Source organism: Rhea americana, unplaced genomic scaffold, assembly GCF_003343005.1.
Source record: "Rhea americana isolate MKP2758 unplaced genomic scaffold, rheAme1 scaffold_67, whole genome shotgun sequence".
Lineage (NCBI taxonomy): Eukaryota > Metazoa > Chordata > Aves > Rheiformes > Rheidae > Rhea > Rhea americana.
The window spans coordinates 3,399,012-3,422,943 of NW_028186834.1; the positions used below are offsets into that span (position 1 = coordinate 3,399,012).

At 40.3% G+C, this 23,932-nt stretch overlaps 1 protein-coding gene across 1 annotated transcript in view; it reads left to right on the forward strand.

Annotated features, from left to right (window-relative positions):
• Positions 1–2,102: 2,102 nt before the first annotated feature.
• Positions 2,103–23,932, forward strand: part of DPP10 (dipeptidyl peptidase like 10) — a 215,422-nt gene continuing 193,592 nt past the window's right edge. The window contains exons 1-2 of the mRNA XM_085320968.1: positions 2,103–2,211; positions 9,177–9,272. Of these exons, the coding sequence (XP_085177094.1) occupies positions 2,187–2,211; positions 9,177–9,272 (121 nt within the window). The 5' untranslated portion in view covers positions 2,103–2,186. The remainder of the gene's footprint in view (positions 2,212–9,176; positions 9,273–23,932) is intronic.

Below are 23,932 nucleotides of genomic sequence, written 5' to 3' on the forward strand. Positions count from 1 at the left end.
TTCGTGAAAAAAGGTACTTTAAATAATGAGAATACTTGCAACTGTATTATGCTTTGAGCAGCCATTTTCTGATTCATTAGCTAGATTGTAAAATCTATAATAACGTTATAGTAGTATTATATATAAAACACCCTCTTCAAAAGTTGATATTTTTTCAAACCACTCTAATATAACAGCCTATTTAGAAGATTACATCCTTAAATCTCCATCTGTGTGTTCATTGCTGTTACGTGCCAGTTAGCAATAAGTTATGGGGAAACTTTACGTTGTCAGAAGCTTTTCCTCGTGCAGCTCTCCGTGATGCTTCCTCTGGAGTATCTCCAGCCTTGTCGCGCTCGCAACGACATATTCTGTCTTGATGGTGATACGTGRTCTAAAACCCCATTTAACTGCCTGTTGTTTGTGACCACGTTGAACAGCAGTGCAAGGCTGAAAGTACTTTATTTTTGAAGCATAGYAACTTAGTCTGTTTTAAAACTTTGTGGTGTGTACTCCAAGAGCTGCATTGGTAACACCGAGAAAGCTAATTGAAGATGTCCTTAGTATTGACCATATTAATAATTCACATTATAGTCTTTTTTTCTAATATTTTAGCAAGTCGTTTTTGTTAGCATAGATTAACCTCACCAGTGTCTTTCCAAAACGGTGTCACSTGACACTGCAGCTTCTTCAGGACCTTCTAATAGCTTCTGATCTCATGCATTGGAACACCTCATGGATTGCTCATGGAATTATCAAAACCAAGTGCTTTCTTTTTAGTCAGAGAGCTGTCCTTTTAATGCCACTCTTCAAAGTTCCCAGCTGGCTGGAAGTCCCCTTCCGCCTCCCCGTGGCTCCCAGGAAGCTTTGTGTGTTCTGCACTAGACACCTCTGTTTGATCTTTCCCTTGTGAAAATCTGCGGCAGTATTTAGAATAGGGCTTTGTTTTTAGAAGCGGAACGGTATGCATTTCTGCAGAGGAGAGCCTTCTGCGTAGTGAGGACTTGGTCCGATTGGCAGAGGCTTTGACGCAGGGAGCGCTCATCAAGCTCCTAGCCCTGTCGTTTCAAGCCGGTCCTTTGGGATGGGATTTCGTGATGCTCTGAGCGTAGCTACTGTTCTCGCGACGTAACTCGCTTACATGAACCACTGGTTCCTCTGTTACAATTACACTAAAGCTTATGTTCAGAGTAAGTCCTTAGTTTCTTAGACCGCGATACTAACATCAACTCAGTAATAGGYTGGATCCCGGTCTGCGTGCGGACCCTGGAAGTTTCGTACCGTTACGAAAAGAGGAGGGACCCTGGGCTCGGTCGGACCGTGGGAAACAGTTCCTCGCTGGTTTAGCAAGTCTGCTGAGTTGTTACCGAGGCGTTGCGGCGGYCTGACGTTGGGCCGCGAGGAGGGGCAGCGCCGCGCTGCTGCCGGCAAGCCGAAGCCCCTCTGCCTGGTGTCGGTCGGAGTCAAACGCGTAACCGCAGCGAGGATCCGCCTAAGCGTGTTAGTAGTTACAGAAGCATTTGTTTAGCATTTGTTACAAGCTACTGCGTATTTTTATGAGTAATAGGGGAGTAGTTTGCAGTTGAGCTATGGTATGGAGAAAGAAGAGCTGTTCGGTTTAGTGCGGTGTGTTTTGAGCTTCAGGCAGTTTTGTAAATGTTTTCTATTACAAATAAGTTTAATAGCGTACATTAAAAATGATGTGTATTTAAACCTTTATGGTCCGTACCACTTTAGGTGGAATTACAGTAAATTGCTACATTTCATTTCTGTAATTATCGTGTAAACTGCCAGTTGATATTGTCCTGAAGTTTATGTTCGGCACATTTTAACAGCAATCATATTTTGGACAGCTTGTATAAGCTCATTTGATTGTCTCTTAGGRAGATAAAATTTCATATATATTTTAATAAAAAAGGCATCTGTATGGAAAGGTGCGAGAATGATGCCCCTTTGGATAAGCCTGGGAAGTCCTGAGAGGGGCGGGATGGTGCTCAGCTCCCGTGTTGCGATTATAAGCATGCACGGAGCGATTTTTCTGTGGATATTACTTCTAGAAATATGTGATGATGAAACATGGCCTTTTCCTTTGATTTTATTTTTTTCCATTCCTGTAGGAACTTGGAAGTAACAGCCCTCCGCAGAGGAACTGGAAGGGAATTGCTATTGCGCTGCTGGTGATTCTAGTTGTTTGTTCACTCATCACTATGTCTGTCATTCTTTTAACCCCAGGTAACCTACTTCTTTATTTTATCTTACTGAAGGTGTATGATTCATAATGCAGTCATTAAAATGACATATACATGTGAAAATATTTCTTGCCCTTAAGCATTTTTAAGTTCTGGCTGCTATCAGTTTGGTGTCCAGARGGACTCAGAGTTCCCGGAGGCCTCGTGGAGCACAAATATTTGGCTTCAGCGGTGGGTCCTTAGGATTGTGTCGGCCTGGAGATGGCCGCCAGCGATCCTTGTTAGCCTCAGCAGTGAGGGCTGAGTTTAAGATTTTGTCATTTGTCTCCCAGTATAATTTCAGATTCAGCGGAGAGCTAAGAGAAGGTTGTATGTCATGTAAATCTAATATGGAGAATGAAACTTCTTGGTGAAACAGAAGCATGCATCTTCCATATGTACACGTGCAAGCTTTCCTTTTCTTACTCTTAAAAAGGAAGAGAGAGGAAACTATTTAACAGTTCACTTCACCCCTCTTCCTCCAAAACAGTGGGCAATTAATGGAGAAAAAAGCAATTGCACACAGAAAATTAATTATGCCTAATGCTTGCTTTATTTTAATTTGATCTGCATGATTTTTTTCGAAGATTTTATTGCTGGGACAGCAACCATTTAACTATATGTAGAAACCTGAGAGAAGGAAACGTTGCACAAGCTGTAAAGAGAATATCTTTTTGATTTCTTCCTGTCAGATTTAAAGCCATAATGAAAGTACCTGAATTGAATGTTATGTCTAGATAATAAGTATTGGTCTGCAAATGTTCTGCCTATAAAAATAATAAAATGCCCAGTTTATGTAAACCAAAAGGCAAATAGCAGTTCCAAGTTATTTGGCCACTGGACAAAATCATCAGGGGAAGCTGGGTGAGCAGGCTGACTGCCGCTGCCCCGAAGGAAGGTGCTGGGAATGAAGGGAAGAGGACCAGAAAGTTTGTTGTACGAGCAGAAAGTGTGTAGGCACACCACAGACTTCTCCGCTTCAACTGTTTTGTACAGATATCTACTACATATGCGTGGTGCTACCCAGGGAATGATAAATGATTGTTTGCTTATATCCACTTTGTTTTTATTTTTATCAAAATGTTCTAAGTTGTGCTGCTGTAGTCCCAGTGTACGGGAGTTTCTCCAGCGGGTAATAAAAGACAAATGTGAGGGCAGATGGTGATGTACTCCAGTACAGCTTGAGACGGAAGGCTATTTTTCTTTTCAAGAAGAGGTTTCCTTGGTTTTAAGGCTTGTGAAATCTCAGAAGGGTTATGCCGGAATTCACAATAATGATCGTTGGTTCTAGCTCTTATGTCTATATAGCATTGTTAATGATGGAAAATGTAAAGTGAAGTCCTTGAAGGCACTCATGTAAAAAAGAATAAACAATCCAGAGAAATGTTAAGTTTTTTTTTAATATGGTAAAAAATCAGTTAATTGCAGCATCTCTGGGGCTGCTGCAAAATCCAGAGAGCTTGCTTCAAAACTTTATGTAAGCTGGGACCTACATTTCAGTTCAAGACATGCAAGTGACAACTATTTTTGTCTGCTCAGATGCTCTACAATATCCCGAGGAGACTGAAAAGCTTGCTATAATTAAGAATCTTTATGACAAAAGTGATCTAGGTCTGTAAAACTAGGGGTTTTTGCAGGTTGGAAATGCTTGCCAAACTAAGGTTTTGAGAGGTGGGATAGGATATCTACTTCACCTACCTTTGATCCTAATCAGTGCTCTTTCCCCTTCATTTTTGTGATTAATTAATACATTTTTGAAAGAAAATGTTCTAATACTCTGTCAGTTTCTTGGTGGGTGCTAAGCACTGCAGCTGAAGTTAATTGGTCTTGAATATATCTCAGGTGACTTTGGGATGTCTGGTATTCAAGGAGAGARAAAAGTCAGAGACCACCTCACAGGTTTGGAAACGGGCTATTGAGAGGTGCTTAGTGCCAGGGTGCTCCCAATCTGTTGTTAAAAGTGTTCGGTTTTGCAAATTCTTCTCATAAAATATGGCAGATACAAATTAAGATGGTTGGTGAAGTACTGAGAGTTACGTCATGTGTTACCTTGGGGCAGTTCAGAGTGCATTGCTTTTCATTTCTAATATTACATTTTGAGCATCAAGGATTTGTTTCCTTATTTAGTTCTGTCTCTGCTGATGGGCTTTTTAGACTTCACATTAATTCCTTTGAACACTGTGCATCATGCTGCTTTTGCTTTTTAGTGAGGATGTTGACACTTACAGATGGTGGCAGTTCAGGAGTTTAACTGGTCTTTATAAAGCATTTTAATGAAAGTTATGTGAAGGCAAGAAGGTATTTATTGATAATGCTAAATCCAACAGAAATAATTGCTTTTGCTTACAATTATTTATGTATTTATCTTGCCTATAACACAAGAAATTCTGAGGTCCACGTACACTTTAATAGTGCCACTGGATTTCTTGAATTTTGAGCAAGAATTTTCTTGCCTGTTCTAATATAGGGATCAGTGCTTTTATATGAGATAACAAGCTTTTACAACAAAAACTTCTGTGTAAGCTATATGCAAAAGGCTTCAAAGAGGCTTTCTTTTCAGTTGCTTCATGCAAGCAATGTTAAAGCTAAATAGAAATTCTTTATGTCTATTTTTAATGGGTTTTTTTATTAGCACATGAAACACATCTTGAATATACTACTTAAGAACTGCTTTGAAATAGGGCATGTGGCTTGATCTAGTAATATCTTAGCTTCTGTTAAAATATGAAATAAAATATTTGTGTCACGGTTATGGTTGTGAAACCAGTAAGCGGTGGCAACTGCAGTAATATTTCGGTCCGCTGTGTATTGCTTGTCATCTGCGCTAATACTCTGGAGCATTACGAAAGAATTACTGTTGTCAGCAGAGCGCTGGCGAGGTGGAAGAAGAGGCGATCTCAGCCCGTAAGTATCCGTGGTAGAGTCCGGATGGCCTCTCGGTCCAGCCCCCTCTTGCTGGGACGCAGCAGCTTGCTCTCGGACCTCCTGCGTGGACTCAGGAGGGTTCTCTAAAAAACCAGCTGCGTTCCCCAAGTACAAATGGGTCCTCTGCGCTGTAGCTGGGTGGCAGGGGCTTGCGGGCTAGGACCCCCACCAGTTTTCTACAACTTAGGTGAATGTACTGATGAAGTGAAGTGCAGGAGGACAGCCAAAAACAAGATTACTCTTATGGAAGCAGTGAAGGAGTGGAGTGTGGAAGCTCTTGGGGTTTCACAGAAGGAGCCTGTCTGGCCTCCCAGGAGATTGGTTATGAATCTAGGGATTTTTGTGTGAAAGATCCGGAGATGATTATAGAAAAAGTTATTCAAGAAGTAAGAGTAAAAACAAAAAATACCTTGGGAATAAAACAGAAAGCAGAAGCATCTATACAAAAAATGGTCCCAGGAGAGCATGAGAGTTGTTCAAATATTGCCATATTGGTACAGCTACAACCTTTAGGACTGTTCTTCTCTTTGGGAATGACAGTAGCTCTCGCTTCAGTTTAACATACGCTTTCGAAAGATGCGGCAGACTCTTAATGCTATACGTGGGTCTCCTTTAGTGATACATATTGATATCAGCTTTTAAACCATGYATGCTGATATATGGTAATTACTGTTGAGCAGAGTAGCGTGTGAACTCTATGGCAAAACGTAGCCAGTTTTGCTCTCTCTTGATGCAAAGAAAATGGACAGCTTTGCAAAAAAATTCCATGRGGAACATTTAGGTCAGCCAAACTGACTGAAAATGCTTTTGTGAAATTGCTTTGAATAAAATGGAGCTCCAGGAGGGGATCCATTTGGATTAGGTCCAATGGATGACTGTTCTGTTCAGAAGAGGGCTGGGACTCACCCCTTCACAGTGTCTCATGTCACTTTTTAAATTAATAGAAAAGGAACCAGTAGTGGTTTTTGCTGAAGTAGATATTTATTACCAACAAGACTGAAGTTTCTGTTTAAAACTGCATAGGTTTTGGGTAACCACTGTAAGCAAACGTTTTGATAATCTGGCTACTTTCTATCAAGCTGTTTTTCCTTTTTCCTTTCTCATACAGACATAATATAGATGGTACTAATTTCCAGTTAGCTGTGTGCAAGCTGCTAGTGATGTTCTTCCACTTTTCAGGCATTTAACTCAAGCTTTTGTCCCAGTTTCTACTGTTCACCTTCTCCCCCCCCAACCCCAAGAAAATCAAGTAAGATCTTCAAGTTAATCATACRCTGTACTGTGAAATTATTAGTTTTATTTGCAAAGTTGGAAAGCAAATTTTGAGGTGTTTGGAATAAATGTAATTATTCCTGCAAAAATAGTACCCTATAAACTTGTGAAAACTAGTGAAACTACTGATTTCTACTTTGCAGTCTTAGAGTTTACTAAATGTGAACTAGTTTATCATTTTTGAATAAATATACATTATCGTTGAACTGTTAAGCTGTTCAATTAAAGTACGGTTAAGAAGTATAGCCATTAGTTTATAACATCTGATTTTGTTTGTTTTTTTTTTGTAAACTATATTCCTTTCCATCCATAGCTTATATAACTTCAGATAGAAATGTAGAAAGCCATGAAATAGTGTGAGGACATTCAAAGTATGATTCCTTCACGGAATAATGCGATAAAATTTTAAATGAAAATGAAAGAGAGAGTATTTTGTAATGCCATAATAAACATAATGTTTATTATGCATTATGCCTTAACAAAAAGGCATTTTTTAAAAAATAAGAGTACTTTGTCAAGTACATACCTGTTTGTTCTTATGCTGAGGAAAGATTCACCCRTTACAGTGTTTTAAGAGCTAATATGATACGTAATTTGTTATGCTCTATACAAACTGAAAGTACTATTTTAGATTCTTCTGCTGTCAAATCAATATTTTGCTCAAAAATTACACAATATGTGATACTGACCGAGTGCAAAGCTGGTGTCAAAGACAGCAAAGAAGGTTCCGTTTTGGTAACGACTTAGCATTAGAAAAAAATTACTCTACAAACATGTAGTAAAGTTGCTTGGAGATGTCCTTTTTTTCAGCTTAGAGATATTAACTGCAAGTTAAAAAGTTATTTTAAAATAGAGCTTATATSAAGATTACCTGGCAGGTATGTGACTTGTAAGACAGGAGAGCAAAGCAGGTATCTGATAGGCTTCCAGTACACAGTGCCAGGGGTTTTTCTGAAGTAGTTAATAGAAARAATAAATAAAAAGGGGGGAAACGTCTTCAGTAAGACTTGTTTTGCACCATAACAGCTTGCGTGAGCTTGACTGATGGTTGGCAAAGGAGCAGGGTAGGAAGGGCGCTGATGAACGGGAGCCGAGCGYCGCGGAAGGCGAGGAGGGTTGTCCCTCAGGATCACGAGCAGCATCCGGGCCGCGGCGGGCCGCACCGCGGCGGGGCCGGGGCCGCGGGCGGCAGCGCGGGGAGCGGGCCCGTGGAGGGCGCGGGGTTCGGCGCCGCGAAGCCAAGGAGCGCTTCGCAGGCGCGGGATGTGTTTGTGGAGCCGGGCGGAGCCTGGGCGACAGCGCGCGCTTACCGCGAAGGTGAAAACGCGGCGTTCGATCCCCAGAAGGCAAGAAGATGGCAAAAAAGCTTATTTAAGGATGAGGTTGCTCTTTTTATGAGACGGGATTTGAACGTGGCCGCCTGCGTGGCGCCTTTCTGATACCAACTGAGGTGGCCGGAGCAGGCAGCGCTGACACTGAAAAGGACCCCCCAAAAAAATCGTATTGGTGTTGATTCCAGGATTCTTTCAGAGATTTTTTTCAGCCTCTGATTTTGCAACCTGGCTGGGTAAAGACCGATAGCTGCACTATGATTGACTTGGTTTGCTGTGAAGGGGTCGCGCCTTCATYTGAAACGCTGCAGGATGCGACCTGTACAAAGCGCAGTTTTTATGATTTTTTTAGTTGTGTTTAAAAATGTTCTGGCAGCGCATGGAGTCAGCGTAGAGGTGGCAAGAGCGCTCTTTGGCTACAGGAATTCAAGATGCTCTTTTCTACGTGTCTGTCATCGCGGAGCTATTTAATATCAGCAGTTGGGAAAGCTCGACTCGGAGACTGGGTGGGAAGGGAAGAAACCGAGAAATACTGTTGTAACCCCCCGAAATCCTGACTAAGGATGCTCAAATAGTGAGAGGAGCTGACTGGGCATCTGTCTAGGCCCTTGTGTGGGACGCCAGYAGACACCTGCTTTTAGCAGTGCACCGGCAACATGTAACACGTCTTTGAGCCCTGCTGTTCTGCTAAACAGCCTAAAGCAGTTAGGTTAAGCGCGTAGGGGCAGTATAGGAGTATTGGTTGGAAAGTTTGTGTTTTGACAGCCAACCGTGGCTTTTGCTTTAATAGCGCCTCTCGTTTCACGCTTCGGTGTGGCAGTTCCCCCACTGACATCTTTGCTATTTGTTATTTACTTAACGTGCAGCAAAAGAGGAACAGAATTTGAAGATCCATATTGGCTAACGATCAGAAGCACAGTAATCGAGATTGTTTAGCCAAACATTGTAATAAATGCACATGTAGTATACACACACACACACACACACACACATATATATATATTTTTTTTTTTACTTGATTTTTCTGATTGGTAGAGCAGATAGTATTTTTTGTAAAATGATTACTTAAAGGAGGGTTTTACCTGATGTCTGTCCGTCTGAGGTGACCAATCTGGCCTTCACGCTGTGGCTGTCAGGAAATAGCTGTGTTGGTTTGCAGCCTGGCTCGGCTTGTGCACAGGAGCTCTAGGAGCCGGGAGCCGATGCCACTCTGCTGCCGCCGGCGAAACTGTCCTGTCCRCGGGGCACCAGCGCTCTGCTCCTTAAAGCTTTACTGAAGAAAAGTGAGAGTTTTTCTTCTAGTGAAAAAAAATAAGAGCAGGGTGTTATTACTAATTTTGGCAGGCCTTTCCACTACGTAATCTGATTCTGTAATCCTGACATTTTACAAACTGTGCTGCATATGTTAATARCCATCTAAAATGATCCTGTTTTGTTTCAGATGAGCTTGCAAATTCATCGGAAACAAGATTGTCCTTGGAGGATCTCTTCAGGAAAGAGTTTGTAGTTCATAATCCTGAAGCCAAGTGGATTAATGGTAAGCGTCTAATATCTCCTATAATTTGAAAGCAGGTAGTCATTTTGAGTGTTGAATGTCGAATTTTGAGTATTCTTATCCARGCAGTGAGAAGGAATTGGTTAAAATTTCAGACTTTCTTGAAGTTGGCCAGTGTCCTTGTTTTCTTTGTAGTTCGGAATCATGTCTGTAGCATTAATATTTTTAAGCGGTTTTCTAATTTTAAAGCTCTGTCTAGTAGTAACCTACTATAATTTTCTGTTTAAGCTACTGACCAAGTTGGAGGTAATGATGAAAAACTATTTTTAAGACCTGGGCCTTGTTTATAGATCTCCAAAAAGGATAWTTCCTGTCAATATGTGTATTTCAAGATTTGCAAACTCCTTCTGATGTTTCACATCTGGAATGGATGCTTAAGTATTTCAGACTATTTTAGTGTGCTTGTACAGCGCTTAGTCATTTTCTGAAGCCTATGAATTGCAGCCTATGAATTCTGAAGCCTATTTTATTAAATGATATATAAGTGATATGTAAATTCCCAACAAGTAATGCTCACTTTTAACATAAAATTCTTTTTCAACTCCTCTTCTCTTGATGAAATGGATTACTCGCATTCTTTCTGTTAGCGAGAATTGTACAAATAGCAGAATAGTGACCATCTGCTTGGTGTTTATTACAGTTGGATGCGTATTTGTGTGTTATGCCAGGTGCCGTGATCAGGGGAATGGCAATAGGTTTTGTGGAAAACAGCGTATTGGGAAGGAGTGTTCGGTGGCAGGCAGGAGTCCGGCAGTCTGGTGACTGTGTATATAAATTGAGAATAACTTTGCAAGGGGAATCATGATTCAATTATATTAATCAACTTTGGCATGCAGTGATCATTAGAATGGTTTTCACTTGTAGGTAGCTATATGTTTAAATTAAGTTGTTGCTTTGTGATACGCTCTACAGAATGAAATGGGCGTAACTAGGATACGTGCGTTTCACATGAGAATAAAAGGAGCGAAACATATCATCAGTCTCTTTCTTTCCAAGAAACTTATGTTTTGTGTGTTGCTAGGTTCTAGTTTGTTGCATCTTCATTTATGGGTCGGCTRAAATAAACACAGCGCTGTTGCTCTTCTGGAGCATCTGTGTTCGTAATGACGCAAGGATTCCCACGCTACCCAGSGAGCGTGGCAGGTGTTTGTGGCAAGCTCACGAACAAAAGAAACCAGGGTCTTGAAGGCCAGAAAAGCAAATGCACACTGGTAGCTCTACCTACTCCTGTTGCCAGAATTCTTTGAACCCGGAAGTATATCCACAATAAATAATGAATTTCCTAGTTTGGCAGTTAAATAAAAATTTTGGTCAGATAAAAAACAGAGTTCTTCCTGTTTGCTTTGAGGGGCAAAAAGGAAAGAAAGAAGGGCAAATGTGAAAGTCTTTTATTTGACACACAACATTCTGTGAACCCTGAAGCAAAATGTTTTGGTGATTGTAAGAAGAGTGCAGAGCCCTAGTAACAAAAACAAGAATAGCGAAAGCGTTAACTTGCCTGTTACGTGGCTGTGTAGTGGCTGCGGAGGGAAGGCTCAAGTCAGCCCCTGCTGCTCCAGTCCCCCAGCGGCCAGGCCCTCCCCGAGATCCTCTTGGCTTCTCGTTTGGAGCCGATTCCCTTTGGAATTGGGGCCGAAAATCGAGGAGTTTCTGGATAAAACCAGAGCTGTGCGACTGCCAAGAATAACCATTTTCTATATTTAGCAGAAAATGTTTTTCCAGATAAGACTATTTGACCAACTTAAATCTAAAGTAGTCTTTGATAAATTTGTTATTATCTGCTAAATGTGCAGCTGGGCAACTGCCTTTGCTTTCACCTCACCTGAAAAATACTGGTCCGAATCGTCCAGTGAAGTTGCTGGGGACCCAATATTGTCAATAAAAGAGTTCTCTAGAGGCAAGCAGGCACATGCTGGAAGAAGATCCATATGCAAGTTGTGTATAATATCCTTGCTGCTCAAAAATTATGTTATATTGCTCATGTGGGAACCCTGACTGGCATTACTAGAATGCGTAGAATATTCTATGCRTGGAAATGTTTATAATTTCAAAAACCAGGATGACCTAGCTTCCTAWGGGGTTGTGGATTGACTTCAAGTTCTGTATAATACTATGTAAAGTATAAAACACACAATTTGTCATATATTTGAACTTTATTCTGCAGTCTAGTAAGAGGAGCTAGTAATAATTTCACAYGTGTATTAAAAAGAAACATAGAATTTACTGATAAACACCTGCTTTTCTTGTTTATTTTGTTGCTCTCAAAAATCCGTCTTAAGAAGGTCATATGATGGAAGATAACTTTACTAGTATCGTTTGAAAAACAGAGTTTTGGGGCAATCTTGTTTAAAGCTGTGACATCATACAATTGTGAACTTTTACGTTTATTGGAAATAATATTAGGAATATTACATGATAAAGATAGCCCCTGTGTCTTATTATCACTATAGCTGTAGTAATGTCCATTTTTTTGCAGTGCTGTTTTTTTCAACCAGTGTGAATACTAGTAAGCAGGTGCTACCTGCATTTGTTTGTCAAAGAAGCAACTAAGTCACTAAGTGGTATGCAAGAAGGAAAGAATGGTGGTTTTTTTCTTTTCTTTTTTTTTCCTCATTAGAATATGTTGGGAGGGTAATTAAGGAAAAATTTGGGATTGCTTCCACTGCTTCCAGGTTTCACTGGTTGTTTAGCATTTCAGCTGAATGCAGAATTATGTATAATTTTTTCTGCATTTTCTTTAAAAATCCCCAATGCAACCAGTGTAATCAATGAAATCAGTATCTTATATAATAAACAAAAAGAGGAGGAGTGTTACCAACTAACATTTCTGTTTTTTGCTTCTATTTTTATTTTTAAGATTTGAGTTAGATTGTATTTTGTTTCTTGCTATGATGACGTTGCCGTGGTGGCTTTATATGCATGGAGAGTGAAATATATAACTTAATACTCAGCATTTATCATTGTGGAGCTTCAGGGAAACATTTGGCACTTTCTTTGCATATTAGCAACGTAAGTTCCTCCTGGACTTTGCACAGGAAGATTTTTGTGGAAAATGAGTAGCTGCTTACTGCTATATTCTATTCCTCTTGGGATAGAATAATTTGTATCCATCTGAAAGTTTTATCATCTTGACCTCCTAGGAAAGARTAGGAATAGAGATTGAAAAAGTGATTCTTGCTGTAAGCAGCTTCTGCAGTGGCTAGGGGATGTTTTGTAGAAGAATGTCCAATCTTGATTCAAGGATTTCCAAGTGCTGGATGAATCACTGTGTTCTTAGGTACCAGCCACAATGTTATTTCTTCCTTGTTTGGAAGTTAGAGCCCTGTGCTACAGAAATCCTCTATCATCTTCCACTGTCATGTTATTTACCTAATTCTTACTATCCCTGAAACTTTTAGCACTAGAAATGCCTGCATATTTATATTTGTTCTGTCCTGCTTTACAGACAATAGCTACTTTTTTTTTTCCTGAAAATAATCACTCAATAATTGACTAAGCTTTTTCTTTCCTTCCTCCCCCCCCCCGACTCCGATTATAAATCTGATCACTTCAACTGTGTTTGAAAAGGCACCCTGGAAAGCATACACAACCGTCAGTTCAGTCAGTCTTATCTGAAAGAGTGCGTGAACAGTTGCTTGGCATGGTTTTGAAGATGTTAAATGAGAGTACATCTTCCCTTCGCATTATTGATTTTTTTTTCTTTTCCTTTAAGAAGTGAAAATTTAAAATGCTGCCAGTGAATAAGAAAAATACTTTAATCTGACAGCACATTGCTGCTGAAAAGGGCTTCACATTAGATAACAAAACCAGCTTGGTTTACTTAGGTCTAAAAACAACACTGTGACATCATTTAAGTAATTAAATTTGAGAAAGCATGTAGTTAAACTTTCCCTATGCTTTCCATTGCCAAAAAAGACCCTTAAAAGGTTTATATATCCATCATATTACCTTTTGTCTTGGATTTTGACTGTTTTGAGACAGGGAGCATTCTCTTCTTCAGGCCTGGCATTGCATCATGACCGCAGGTTGCTTGTATAGTATGTTTAATGGAAGGAGCTGACACATGATATATTACTGTGTAGTTTTAAACTAGCTGTATTGGTGATAACTACTATATAATCGCTATATTAGTTGTTCATAAGGATTCATACTGGTGTGTGCATCATTGCTTATCTGCCACCCTCAGCAGTCTGCAGCAGGATCTTGGAACCATCCTTAGGAATATTTTCAATATATTTTTTTTTTCATTTCTGTTAAGAAGTTATTTAAAAATATGTATGCTGATCTGTGAGCAATGGTCCAAAGGGTTTTCAGTCTAATCTCTAGAGCTTTGCTGGTGTCCTTACRTCTCTTACTGCCATTAGGGACCTTGGCTATTAATGGCAATAAAATTCTCTCGCAGGGAGTCAAACATGTAGATAGTGGTCTTTGCATGAGCTAATGCTATGCTTGAGTCTCYGTTGGCTCTGGTCTACCTTGAAAAATTGCAAGAAGATTGTTGGATTTTCTTTTAAAATTGCAACTGATAAAAATGGAAGTGGTTTGGGAAGTGGGGCACATAGAGATTGCATGGTACAATGTGCCACTTCTGTGCAGGAAACTGATTTAAACCATTTGGCATCCTTTAAAAGGATGCCGCTTTTTTCCATGCACRTGGGGCAGATGCAGACTGTACCGGCGCTGCGCGTGCGCTGTTCTTTACCAGTGGATACAGGTCAAGGGCAAGAAATCAGTTGATAGCTGAGCAGCACAGACTCTGCTCCAGAAACTTGCTGCTGAGCTGGAATTGATAAACAGACAGATCTCTCTGTCTGAATTATATAGATATATAGGTAGGTATTACTCGTGTAATTTAGAGTGGATATTATTAAGAGTGAAGTCCTTTTCTTTCCTAAATGAAATGAGTCAGAGGTGGCCGGACTGGAACGTAGCCATCGTGCACAAGTGTCTTCTCAGTACCGTCGGAGCCGAGTCTGGCATTCAGATATTTAGGCTGCAGTATGATGCATTAATGTTCTGGCAAGGGCCTGGGCAGAAGCGAAGAGAGATGCGAACAGCGGTGGTTGTCAGCTCTCGGTACAGCTTTCGTTATGTCTCTGAACATATGTGCAGACGGGGATGGCGGTGGTGCCTGTGGTTCAGTGTGAAGATCCTTTCTGAAGGCCATGGAGGTGCCTGGACCTTTGATGTCCTGGCTCTGGGGAAAAGTCGTGCGTAGAGGAGCGAGTAAAAGATGCAGGATAGGTCTCCGGTCTTTGGAGGCTTTTAACTAAAACTYGTCTTCTGCAATTCTCCAGCAGCCGCGAATTACACTAAGAGTTTTGGCCAACTCTTAAAGTTTTGGAAAATCCCCAGAAAATCGGAAAAGCCAGGCAGAGTGTCTGCAGAGTGACTGAAGCCTCCGTCAGCAACAGCTRAATAGGAGGATGATGGATTTGCTTGGTACTCCTGCATTGCTTTACTAATGTAACTTCCTAAAAGAGTTAAAACTGGCACGAGGTAGCCAGATCATTCAATTGTCTCATAGGGAATTAAATACAGCAGTTTTTGGCCCTTTTTTGCACTAATGCTGAAAACGTCTCTGAAGTCAGTTGTGGACGGGTGACTGGTCCACCAGGGAGATATGGTGGTACCCACAGCTGGCCTTTCTGTGACCCGTGGGGCAGGGGCTGTGGCATCACCCGCAATGGCCATCTAGGTTTAGGGCGAATGCTGRTATTTTTAACATTTTTGCGTTAGACTGAAGTTTAGGTGCAGTAGTTCCATGATTTAGTTTTTTTGCATGTCTCTAGTTATAAAAAGAATTTATTCTTCAATACTCTAGATGCAGAAAGCGTATGAAGCAGAAGAACAGGAGGTCTATAAAGCTACAAAAATGTTAATATGAAAGGAAATAGAAACTGAAAGGAGTGGTTTTATGTTCTAAGCAGGATTGTGAGTAAGAAGGCATGAGATTATTTGGTTTGCAGCTGTGTGAATTTAACGCCCACCTTAAATGGATGGAGAAAATCCTTTACTTTTTTTTTTTTTTTTTTTTTTTTTTTTTGGGAATTTTTTTTTTTTTTTTTTTTTTTTTTTGGTCTGGAATTGGGGATTTCATCTTCTTTCAGTAGTGATTTATCACAAAACAAATAGCCTTTTCCCTCAGTTACCTTTATCATAAAACAAATTCTTTCGTGATGCAGAGACACCTTTAAGCTTCACATTTAGAGGCTTGTCCTTAGGAGTGGACCTTGCTGGTCCAGGCGCTATGGTCTCTGCGGCCGTGGGATGCCCCCAAGGTTGGCAGAAGAAGAGTCCCCTGCAGGGTGAGAGGCCGAGGATTGCGGTTCCCTTCGTCCACTAGTTCTCTGCCCTGAAGACGAGCAGCTGAAGAGCCTATTGCTCGTGAAGGCCATTCGTGTTCCTCATTATCATTCTATATTGTGTTACAACTGGTGAAATTCATTTGTTTTCCTGGTTGTTTTTTTTACTCTAGACTATATGCAGTCTAGTTTTTGGATAGTACTATTTAGTGGCTGTCTTTCCTGAGCTTCCTTGCCAACCATGCCATTGCCATCTGCTGCATGCRCAATTCTTCTCTCTGCTCCCGTGTTGCTGATGTCTCCAAGGGGCCTCATGACTTGCTTGCTTAAAAGTAAATCTTGGGTAATTTCTGCTCACATCAAGTGTTAGGCCCCACTGCTACATCAATACTGGTGCCAGTGTTAATGATARTTAACAGGCGTTAAACAGTGCTCTGTATTTGGGTCCATTAACTTGCATCAGCATTGCATTTTGTAAATGACTCTGTAGCACACCTCTTCGGAAATCTCCCTCCCTTYGCTGATGCTCTTTCTACACAAATAMAACGTCGTATCAGAGGTGACTCCTACACTGACTTGTACCTCTCTTCTTTGCTTTCGCATTATTGACTGCAGAAGTTTTCCCCCAGCATTTGTTTTCTAACTGGTTTTCCACTGGACATATTATAGTTCCTCTGCAGAGTATTTGAAATTCATTCTTCTGAAGAGTCGTTATTTCTTGTTACAACTTATTTCTATTTGTATTCCCTGAGAAGTAGACCGATTCCRTGCTCAGCAAAGTCTGCGGGGACAGGGTAGAATCCTCTATCTGACGCTTAAGTTAGGAAATATGAAATCAGATCTTCCCAGTTGTGGAAGATCACGCTACATCTTGCTACCTTCAACCAAAAATACAGCTAATCATTGCAATCCTTCTTAAAATTTATGTCTCTATTGATTTTAGATTTATTCCACAACCCAAAGCATTAAGAATTTAACAAAGAGATCAATATACTTGCTTACAAAATGTTTACACAGGCAGCAGTGTATCTGTCRTATGATCTATTGTATTTCAGAAGAAGTTTACATTTTCCAAGCAATCCTTATAGATAGCAACCTAATGTTTAAGGGGTAAACACAGTAATTCTGTCTGTGAACCCTGAGGAAGGTGGACCAGACAATTAATAAATCTTAGTTCTCCCTTTTCGTTGAAGCAAAAGTCTCATGAGTGTAGTGCACCTATTAAGGTTACAATTCCAGTTACCATAGCAATGTCCATGAAAAAGGGAGTCTTTCCTTCTTAGTCAGAAGTGCTGTACTAAAAAAACAGCCCTTAAGTAAACAAGTGTAAACTGGATGTGCTACATCGTTACTTTTAGGATGCTACCCTTYAGGACAAATGTATTTACTGTGTGGGAGAACCTGACTGGAGGACCAAGAGGACTGGAGCAGGAGTGGAGAATGAACGGGCRCTGCTGAGCAGGTCTGCAAATCCTCTCCAGAGCAGCCTGTTTTTCTCTGTTACGTGCATCGATTTCAGAGGTGTGTGTGTTCATGCATCAGCAGGTGCATATAGATACGAAGTTTTTGGTTAGTTCAGTATGCTGAATAATGCAGCTGAAATTACTGTGTAGATTCTACGTGAACATTTTTGCTCCAAGACTCTCATGCCATTCGTAGCGGGAAAAGCAACACGTGTTGGTGTCAGCTCTTACTCGTCTCTACCAGTTACCTTTTGCCTTTAATTAAAATAGAGCTAGAAACCCAAGCGTCTTCAAARCTGCCTGTTCCCTGTGCATGTTTGTCTGTGCCTGTCGCCACGCTGCACGTCTGTAGGTGTGCAAGGCAGGCATRTTCTTCCCTTCCTCTGGCCCCCTGCTGAGTTTCCTCCCACTTACCATGACTGAGGCTGAGCTTATTGCATGGATCGTAAAAACTGCGTTTACACACACGCRCACACACACTTCTTACACCTTTAGTCCTTTTTCCTTTGCTCTCTTTTAGTTCTTTGTGTTGTATATTCTTCAGTTTCCTTTTTCCCCCCCTTGTTCAAATGCCAGATTTCAGCATCGTATTTGCTGTTCCTTCATCTGTCTCCCTTGCCTGTTTTGCTTTTTGTGCAGCGTGTTCTCTTCCTTGAATGTGTGAACCCAAGGAAGGTCAGGCGCACAGAGACGGATACCAGCCCAAGGTCGTTCTCCATATGAAAACGCAGTTGGTACTTGAATAGTTTTGCTAGTTATCTTTTGAGTGGATGTGTGGCCCGCTCAAAGCTGAGAGCTGCCCCTTGCAGCTGCGATTCCGTCTTTATCTGGGCACGTGTGAAGTGCAGTGAGAACAAAAATGCCATAAACTTCTTTAGATGGTTACGGTTTTTGACATCTGACTTAATTACATTTTAAATTTACTGTTGCAGAAATTGAATGTGGCCCACACACTGTCTGCATAAGGCAATGTAGTTGCGATGAACCACAGGCAACTGATATTTGCCTGTTTATCCAATCTGAGAAAGTTTCCAGGCAATTTGTGTGAGGTATTTGCCAATTAGTAATCATTATAGCAACCATGTCTCTTTTTGCCAAATCAGTAAACATAGATTGATTTTGATCCATTAATAGGGCTATATAAACCCATAGCCTCTCTAGTGAGATAATTAAATTCTGTGCAATTTGTTAAAATAAAATTACTAAAGCCTGGAACTGGGGAAAACAATCAGGTTTTTGCCTGAATTTAAGTATTAGCTATCCATGCTGAGAGAGCCTAGACTTTATCCAATTTTTTTTCTTGATATCTTCTGCAGTATTTTCTTTGTGTAAAACCCTCAGGAGAAAAGAAATCTTTAGTTTTGAGATAATTATTTTATCCATAATGTTCATATCCATAATTATTTTATCCAACAAGCAGGCTGTGAACTTCAGAAGTAATAGTTACAGACCCCAACTTGGAGCAGCCCTCAAGAAGGCAACTGCTTCTCTTTTCCTTCTCAGCAGGAATTAGGTATTAAGACTTGTATGCCAAAAAGGCCCTGTAATGATGATTYATGTATGTTTATATGTTACTGAGATCTGGAGTGAGACAGCTCGTCTGTAAGGGTTGTGGAGTAGCTCTGAGGTGCTGGTGGCACATGCGAGATCCGGAGTGGCAAAAACGATTGGCTGAAGGTATTTTTTGTGGAAAAACTTCTGAGTGTTTTTTTTTTTTTTTTTTTAAGCTTTACTTTTATAAGGAAGAGTGGAGCTTTGTGGAAAACTTTTAAATGGTTCTCTCCAGCTTTCTCATATTTTGGATAATGTGAGGTCTTTTTTAAATGTTGAAAACCTCTCTTTAGTATCGTCACTTCATTTTGTCATTTCTGTTATGTTTTAGTGCGTTTTGTATTACTTGTGCGGAGTATTTGATGAATGCCCAAATGCCGTAATTTGGCATCAGCAGAGTAAATTACGTCAATATCGTAAAACAAGTATTTCAATATATACTATTTGAAATTCTGAGGAAAAATAAAATTGAAGATTTTTCATTTTATTCTAATTTGGAATAAAAAGACATGCAATATCCAGTGCTTTGTTTCCTGGTTACCTCTATTGCAATTTAGAGAAGGCTCTAAATCAGATTATAATTTACTCAAAGCCAGAGCAAGTTATAAATTATCCAAAATATCATGCTGTATTGCATTTATGGAAGCCACTTGCAGAATTAATACTATAACATGCAGCATTTGCATTGATTTCTGATGGGTCCCAGATCTGCAGAGATCTGGAAATCGGCTCTTTTTACGAAACGTTTCAAAGGTGGAAGCTAGTTCTTTGCTTTCAGTGCAGCTGCATATGTAATGTAATTTTTTTAAGTTATGAATTTTTATCTTTTTTTCTTTCTCATTCCTAGCATTGTATATTGTTCTCCTAGAGGCAAGGACTGGCTGTTCTAGTGAGTTAGTGTTTTCTTTTTTTAGCAATTTTTAAATGATCATATAAACTGTTACATAAATGTTCCTCTCTGTTTTWAATACTCTGTCCTCTTTTTTGACTATTTCTTGAGATTCTATTATGATAAATTTTGTTAGTTGAAGACAAGTAGGCCTCCAAATTCAATTTTTGAAGACCTTGATTAGCCTATGCACGTTGCTATAATGGGAATAATAACAATAGCCTTACTGTGTTCTTCTGGCATGTTTTAGAAAATTAAATTAAAATTTCAACAATTTAGCAAAGGTCAGAGGATCAGGAGAATTGGAAAAAAGCTAAAATTGGAGATGCGTTTTTTTTTCTCTCCCAGTAGGTACTGATTTTTTAAATTTATTTCTTTTCACTATTTGCTGTACTGTATACAGAAGTAGAAGACAAAGTACGTTGTTCAGGCCTAAATGTTCCCGTTTGCCATTACCATCTTCCGAGTGACCTTTTATCAATTTTAACAAAAACTTTTTAGTACAGTTTTTGTGCATAGTGTAAATAGCCACAGCTCTACATCAAAAGCATGCTCTGAATTTACGATATTAAGAGTATTCAGTTCCTCGCTTTGGAAGTGAACCTGTTTGAGTGTTAAGGTAATTGCAGTCTGTTGTGTGACTGCTTGGAGTTTTTTGGGTTAAGGAACACCGAGGTCTGAAGAAATAAACTGACGTTTGAAATACGGTTCGTTTTTACTTGAGGGGAAGACTTTCCAGAGATATTCCGTGGCGAAGGTAGTCAGTCCCTTTGCTGAARAATACGAGTTTTGCCAGAATAAGAAACAGGATCTGATCCATGAGTGGCCCCTCACTAGATCCTTTACTTCTGAAAAACACCTGTTTCTTTTTCTTTTGCGAGGGTGATTAGCCTTGCTGGAAAGCTTGGGTCAGAAAAGGRGGATAAGCGTCTTTTTGTGCTTTCCTCAAGATTTGATCACGGCCCGCACACCCCCTCTATCCCTCGTGGGAGAAAGGATATTGCTTACTACTGGGTCAGAGTATTTCCTGAAATGAAGAAAGAAAATGTGCGTTTGTTTTTATTTCAGAAATGCCATCAGTTCAGTATCTTAATAAAGACACAAGTAACTGCATGTTCAATTTAGATAATCTAGATGTCCACCAGCAAACTGCTTTTGGTACAAAAATCTAACAGCTTATCTAGGAGAGCATTAAATAAAGGACTGCAGAAAAAATCATCTGATCACGTCTTCGTCAGAGCAGCAGTGAAAAGTTATTTCAATAATGGGAATTTTAAAAGCATTTTGGAATGACAACCTTTAATTATAAGGGTTATTATTTTTATTGCATTTTACGATGTATTTTTCTAACGTAATGGCAAACTGATTCCTTGCATTCAGGCCTTCCACTGAAGCAAAAACCTTTTCTGAGTGCGTAATTTGAATTTAAATGAATGCAAACCTTTGTACGCAGCTTGCATAGCATGAGAGTGATAACTTAGGAAAAATACAGCTTTGTGACACACTGATTACTTTCATAAAGATAGAAGTATATTCTCCCTTTGATGAGTGTGTCTAACTTCCATTAGTGCTAATGGGAGTTATGCATTTATGCTTTGAAGAGTCTGCACTCCAATTAATTATAACACTTTAAAGAAAATGTGAGATGTTATTAAAGGCAGAGATTCCATGGTGTGTAAATGGGCTTTTTTTCCCCCCTTGGATTTCTGTCCTGTTTTTCTGCGAATGCTTTAGCATTGACTGATACGTTGTCATGAAATCTTGTAGGCAGTAGCATCATGTTTAGTTGAAATTAAACTCTGACATATCGATGGATAAAGTCATCTCACACCTAGAGCCTGGGGCGCAGCTGCCAAAACTCCCCTCGGGCCGGGGCTCGCGCAGCCCGAGCGCCATGGCCTCCGTGTCGACGCCGCTTCCAGGCTTGTCCCTGTGCGCCTGTTCAGGTTTCCTGCCATACTGCAAACAAAAGGGGCTCTCAAAATCTAGGTTTYCTTGTTTTATCTGCTATAATAGGCAATTAATCAAGACACAGAGAAAACTGTGCTGATAAGGGTAAAAGCTGGCACATATCTTTGCAATTTGTATTGTAACAAATTGGGAGATATGATCGCAACAGAGGAGGATGTTTAAATAAAATTAAAGCTGTGATGAGCTGACAAAAGGAAGAAACTGTGAAATTTAAGGGTGGCATTTTATCTTRTTTTAACACAGCAGTGAAACGGGGGACGACTGCCTCAGTGGCATGAGTTTGGTTGAAAAGGATGAGCTTTCAGCCCTAACTACAAATTTCTGGGTTTGTATTTGGTTATAATACAGCAATTGCACTGTTAGGACGCGGTTTTGTCTGATTTTCCTGCTTTTATTGTACTTCAACAAAACTGGAGAATGGACTACGGTGTTTTTATTAAAAATGGGAACAGATTGGCTAAGTTTGTGTGCTAACCTGTATTGAGGCTGATCTATATACTTATTAGATATATTACGTTCAAATATACCTGTTTTTACCTACAGATATTTCGTACAATTAAATAAGTGTTTTTTGACACTGTCAGAAATGGAGGTTGCGTCACAGGTGTTATGGTTGGGGTTTCTCAGAAACGTGACATGGGTAGAAGTCTCTTTTCTTCTACCGAACTGACTGGCAGACCTGGGCTTGGAGATAAGCCAGTCTTTTTTCTGTGCATGTATACTAGATCTTTATTTTAAACGAAGCAAAGAGCACGACGTAAATCTCTGGTTCTTCATTGTGTCTGTTACGCTGCTATCATCTTTACTCTTCAAAGAGCACTTGGGTGTTGCAATGAGTATTTTCATTTAGGAAGAAATCTTCTGTGGAGTGAAGCTTATATGAACTAGTAAGTCATTACCTAGTAGCAGGCTGCTGTACCTCCCTTTGCTGCGATGCAAACAGACCTGCTGCCTTTGAGCAGGAGTCTCTTATTTCTGGAAGCACGGAAATGATGACCTCAATAAAGATATGCATCATCTAGATAGCATATTTTCCTCCAGAGATATCTGGATAGCGCATTTTCCTCCAGAGACATTCAGGTGCTTTATCAACGAGAAGCAGAATCACTATCCCCAGTCTGGTGGTGCGAGGAAATTAAGGCAGAGCACTGAGGATGTGAAAATGGTAGTTGAAGAGAAAAAAACGATGAAGCCTTTGTTTCCAGGGTTGAGAAGGCAAGGGAGAGCTTTTTTTTTTTTTTTTGGCTCTGTTGGTGCCAGCGAGCAGCGTGGGCGACAGGAGGGGGCTGAGTGCGGAGCTGGTGCTGGGGCCGTGGGTGGGAGCCCCGGTGCAGGCTGGCCCCGCGCGCGCCCGGAGAGCGTCCCTGGGTCCCGTTTCACCTGCGTGTGCTGAGGTTGCTCGGAGATACCGAACGTAGCGACGAGAAAGGGGGCGACGGGGGTGTTTGCTTCAAGGGCGCTTTTCCAATCAGAGAGGAAATGCAGAGCTGGCAGCAGCCTTTTGTTTTGGCGTGGCTAAATATTAGGAAAGACATCTGAAAAGGCAAAGGAGAGAMGCGCTGAAATGGGCACCCAGGGATGTTGTGGGTGGAGGAAAAGTTCAGGGACTTTTCCTAACAGCACAGGAGGAATGAGTATTCTTGGGAGATGGACTTGGATCCTTCACCCCCTTTCTTAGGTTTTAATTATCTCAAGAGGCTTCTCCCCCTCAGGAGTATTGATTGGCCCATGAAGGCCCTCAGGAACCTTGTTGTAGTGATTTATCTGCACGTCCCTTGCATGTCATGGTGATGAGTACCCTGCAATACCAAACTTTCAGAAAAATATATTCCAGGGTTAAATTTTTCAGCGAAACAATAGAGTGACTTTACCCAAAGCTCTTACGTAGCAATTAAGTGTAAATCTTTTTCCTTTTCTTTGTTTTAAATCTGCTGATGTAATTTACATAMTATGTATATTCAATCCTAAGGATATGCCTAGACTGTTAGTCTAGTTTTAATTGGACTTAATTGATTGCCAAGAATAATCCACAAATGTTTGTGGTATGTCTAGACTAACATTTACAGTTGTGTGCGTAACTCGGTGTAATGACTATTTAATTAGTGTTAAAATGGGAACTTGTACTGAATGATCTTTTCCCACTTGGTGTCGTGATAATGCTGAGGTGTCAAGGTTTAATCTGAAGCCATGCAGTTAATTATGCGGACACTCGAGGCAGATGATTTTCATCATGCATAACCTTGTCTGATAAAACCTGAATATTCCAACCAGGACAGATTGCAAAGTGTACTTTTCTATCTGTGCCGCTTTTTCAGGATTGAATGCAAAAGAGGAGGTATACTCAACTGTCTAATGGAGAAGGAWTTTTTTTTTTTATATGTTGTTAGGTTTTCCTTTTTAGGTACTGAACTCTATATGCACTACCTTTTTGCATATGCTCAAAACTCTGCAGGAAAATTATTT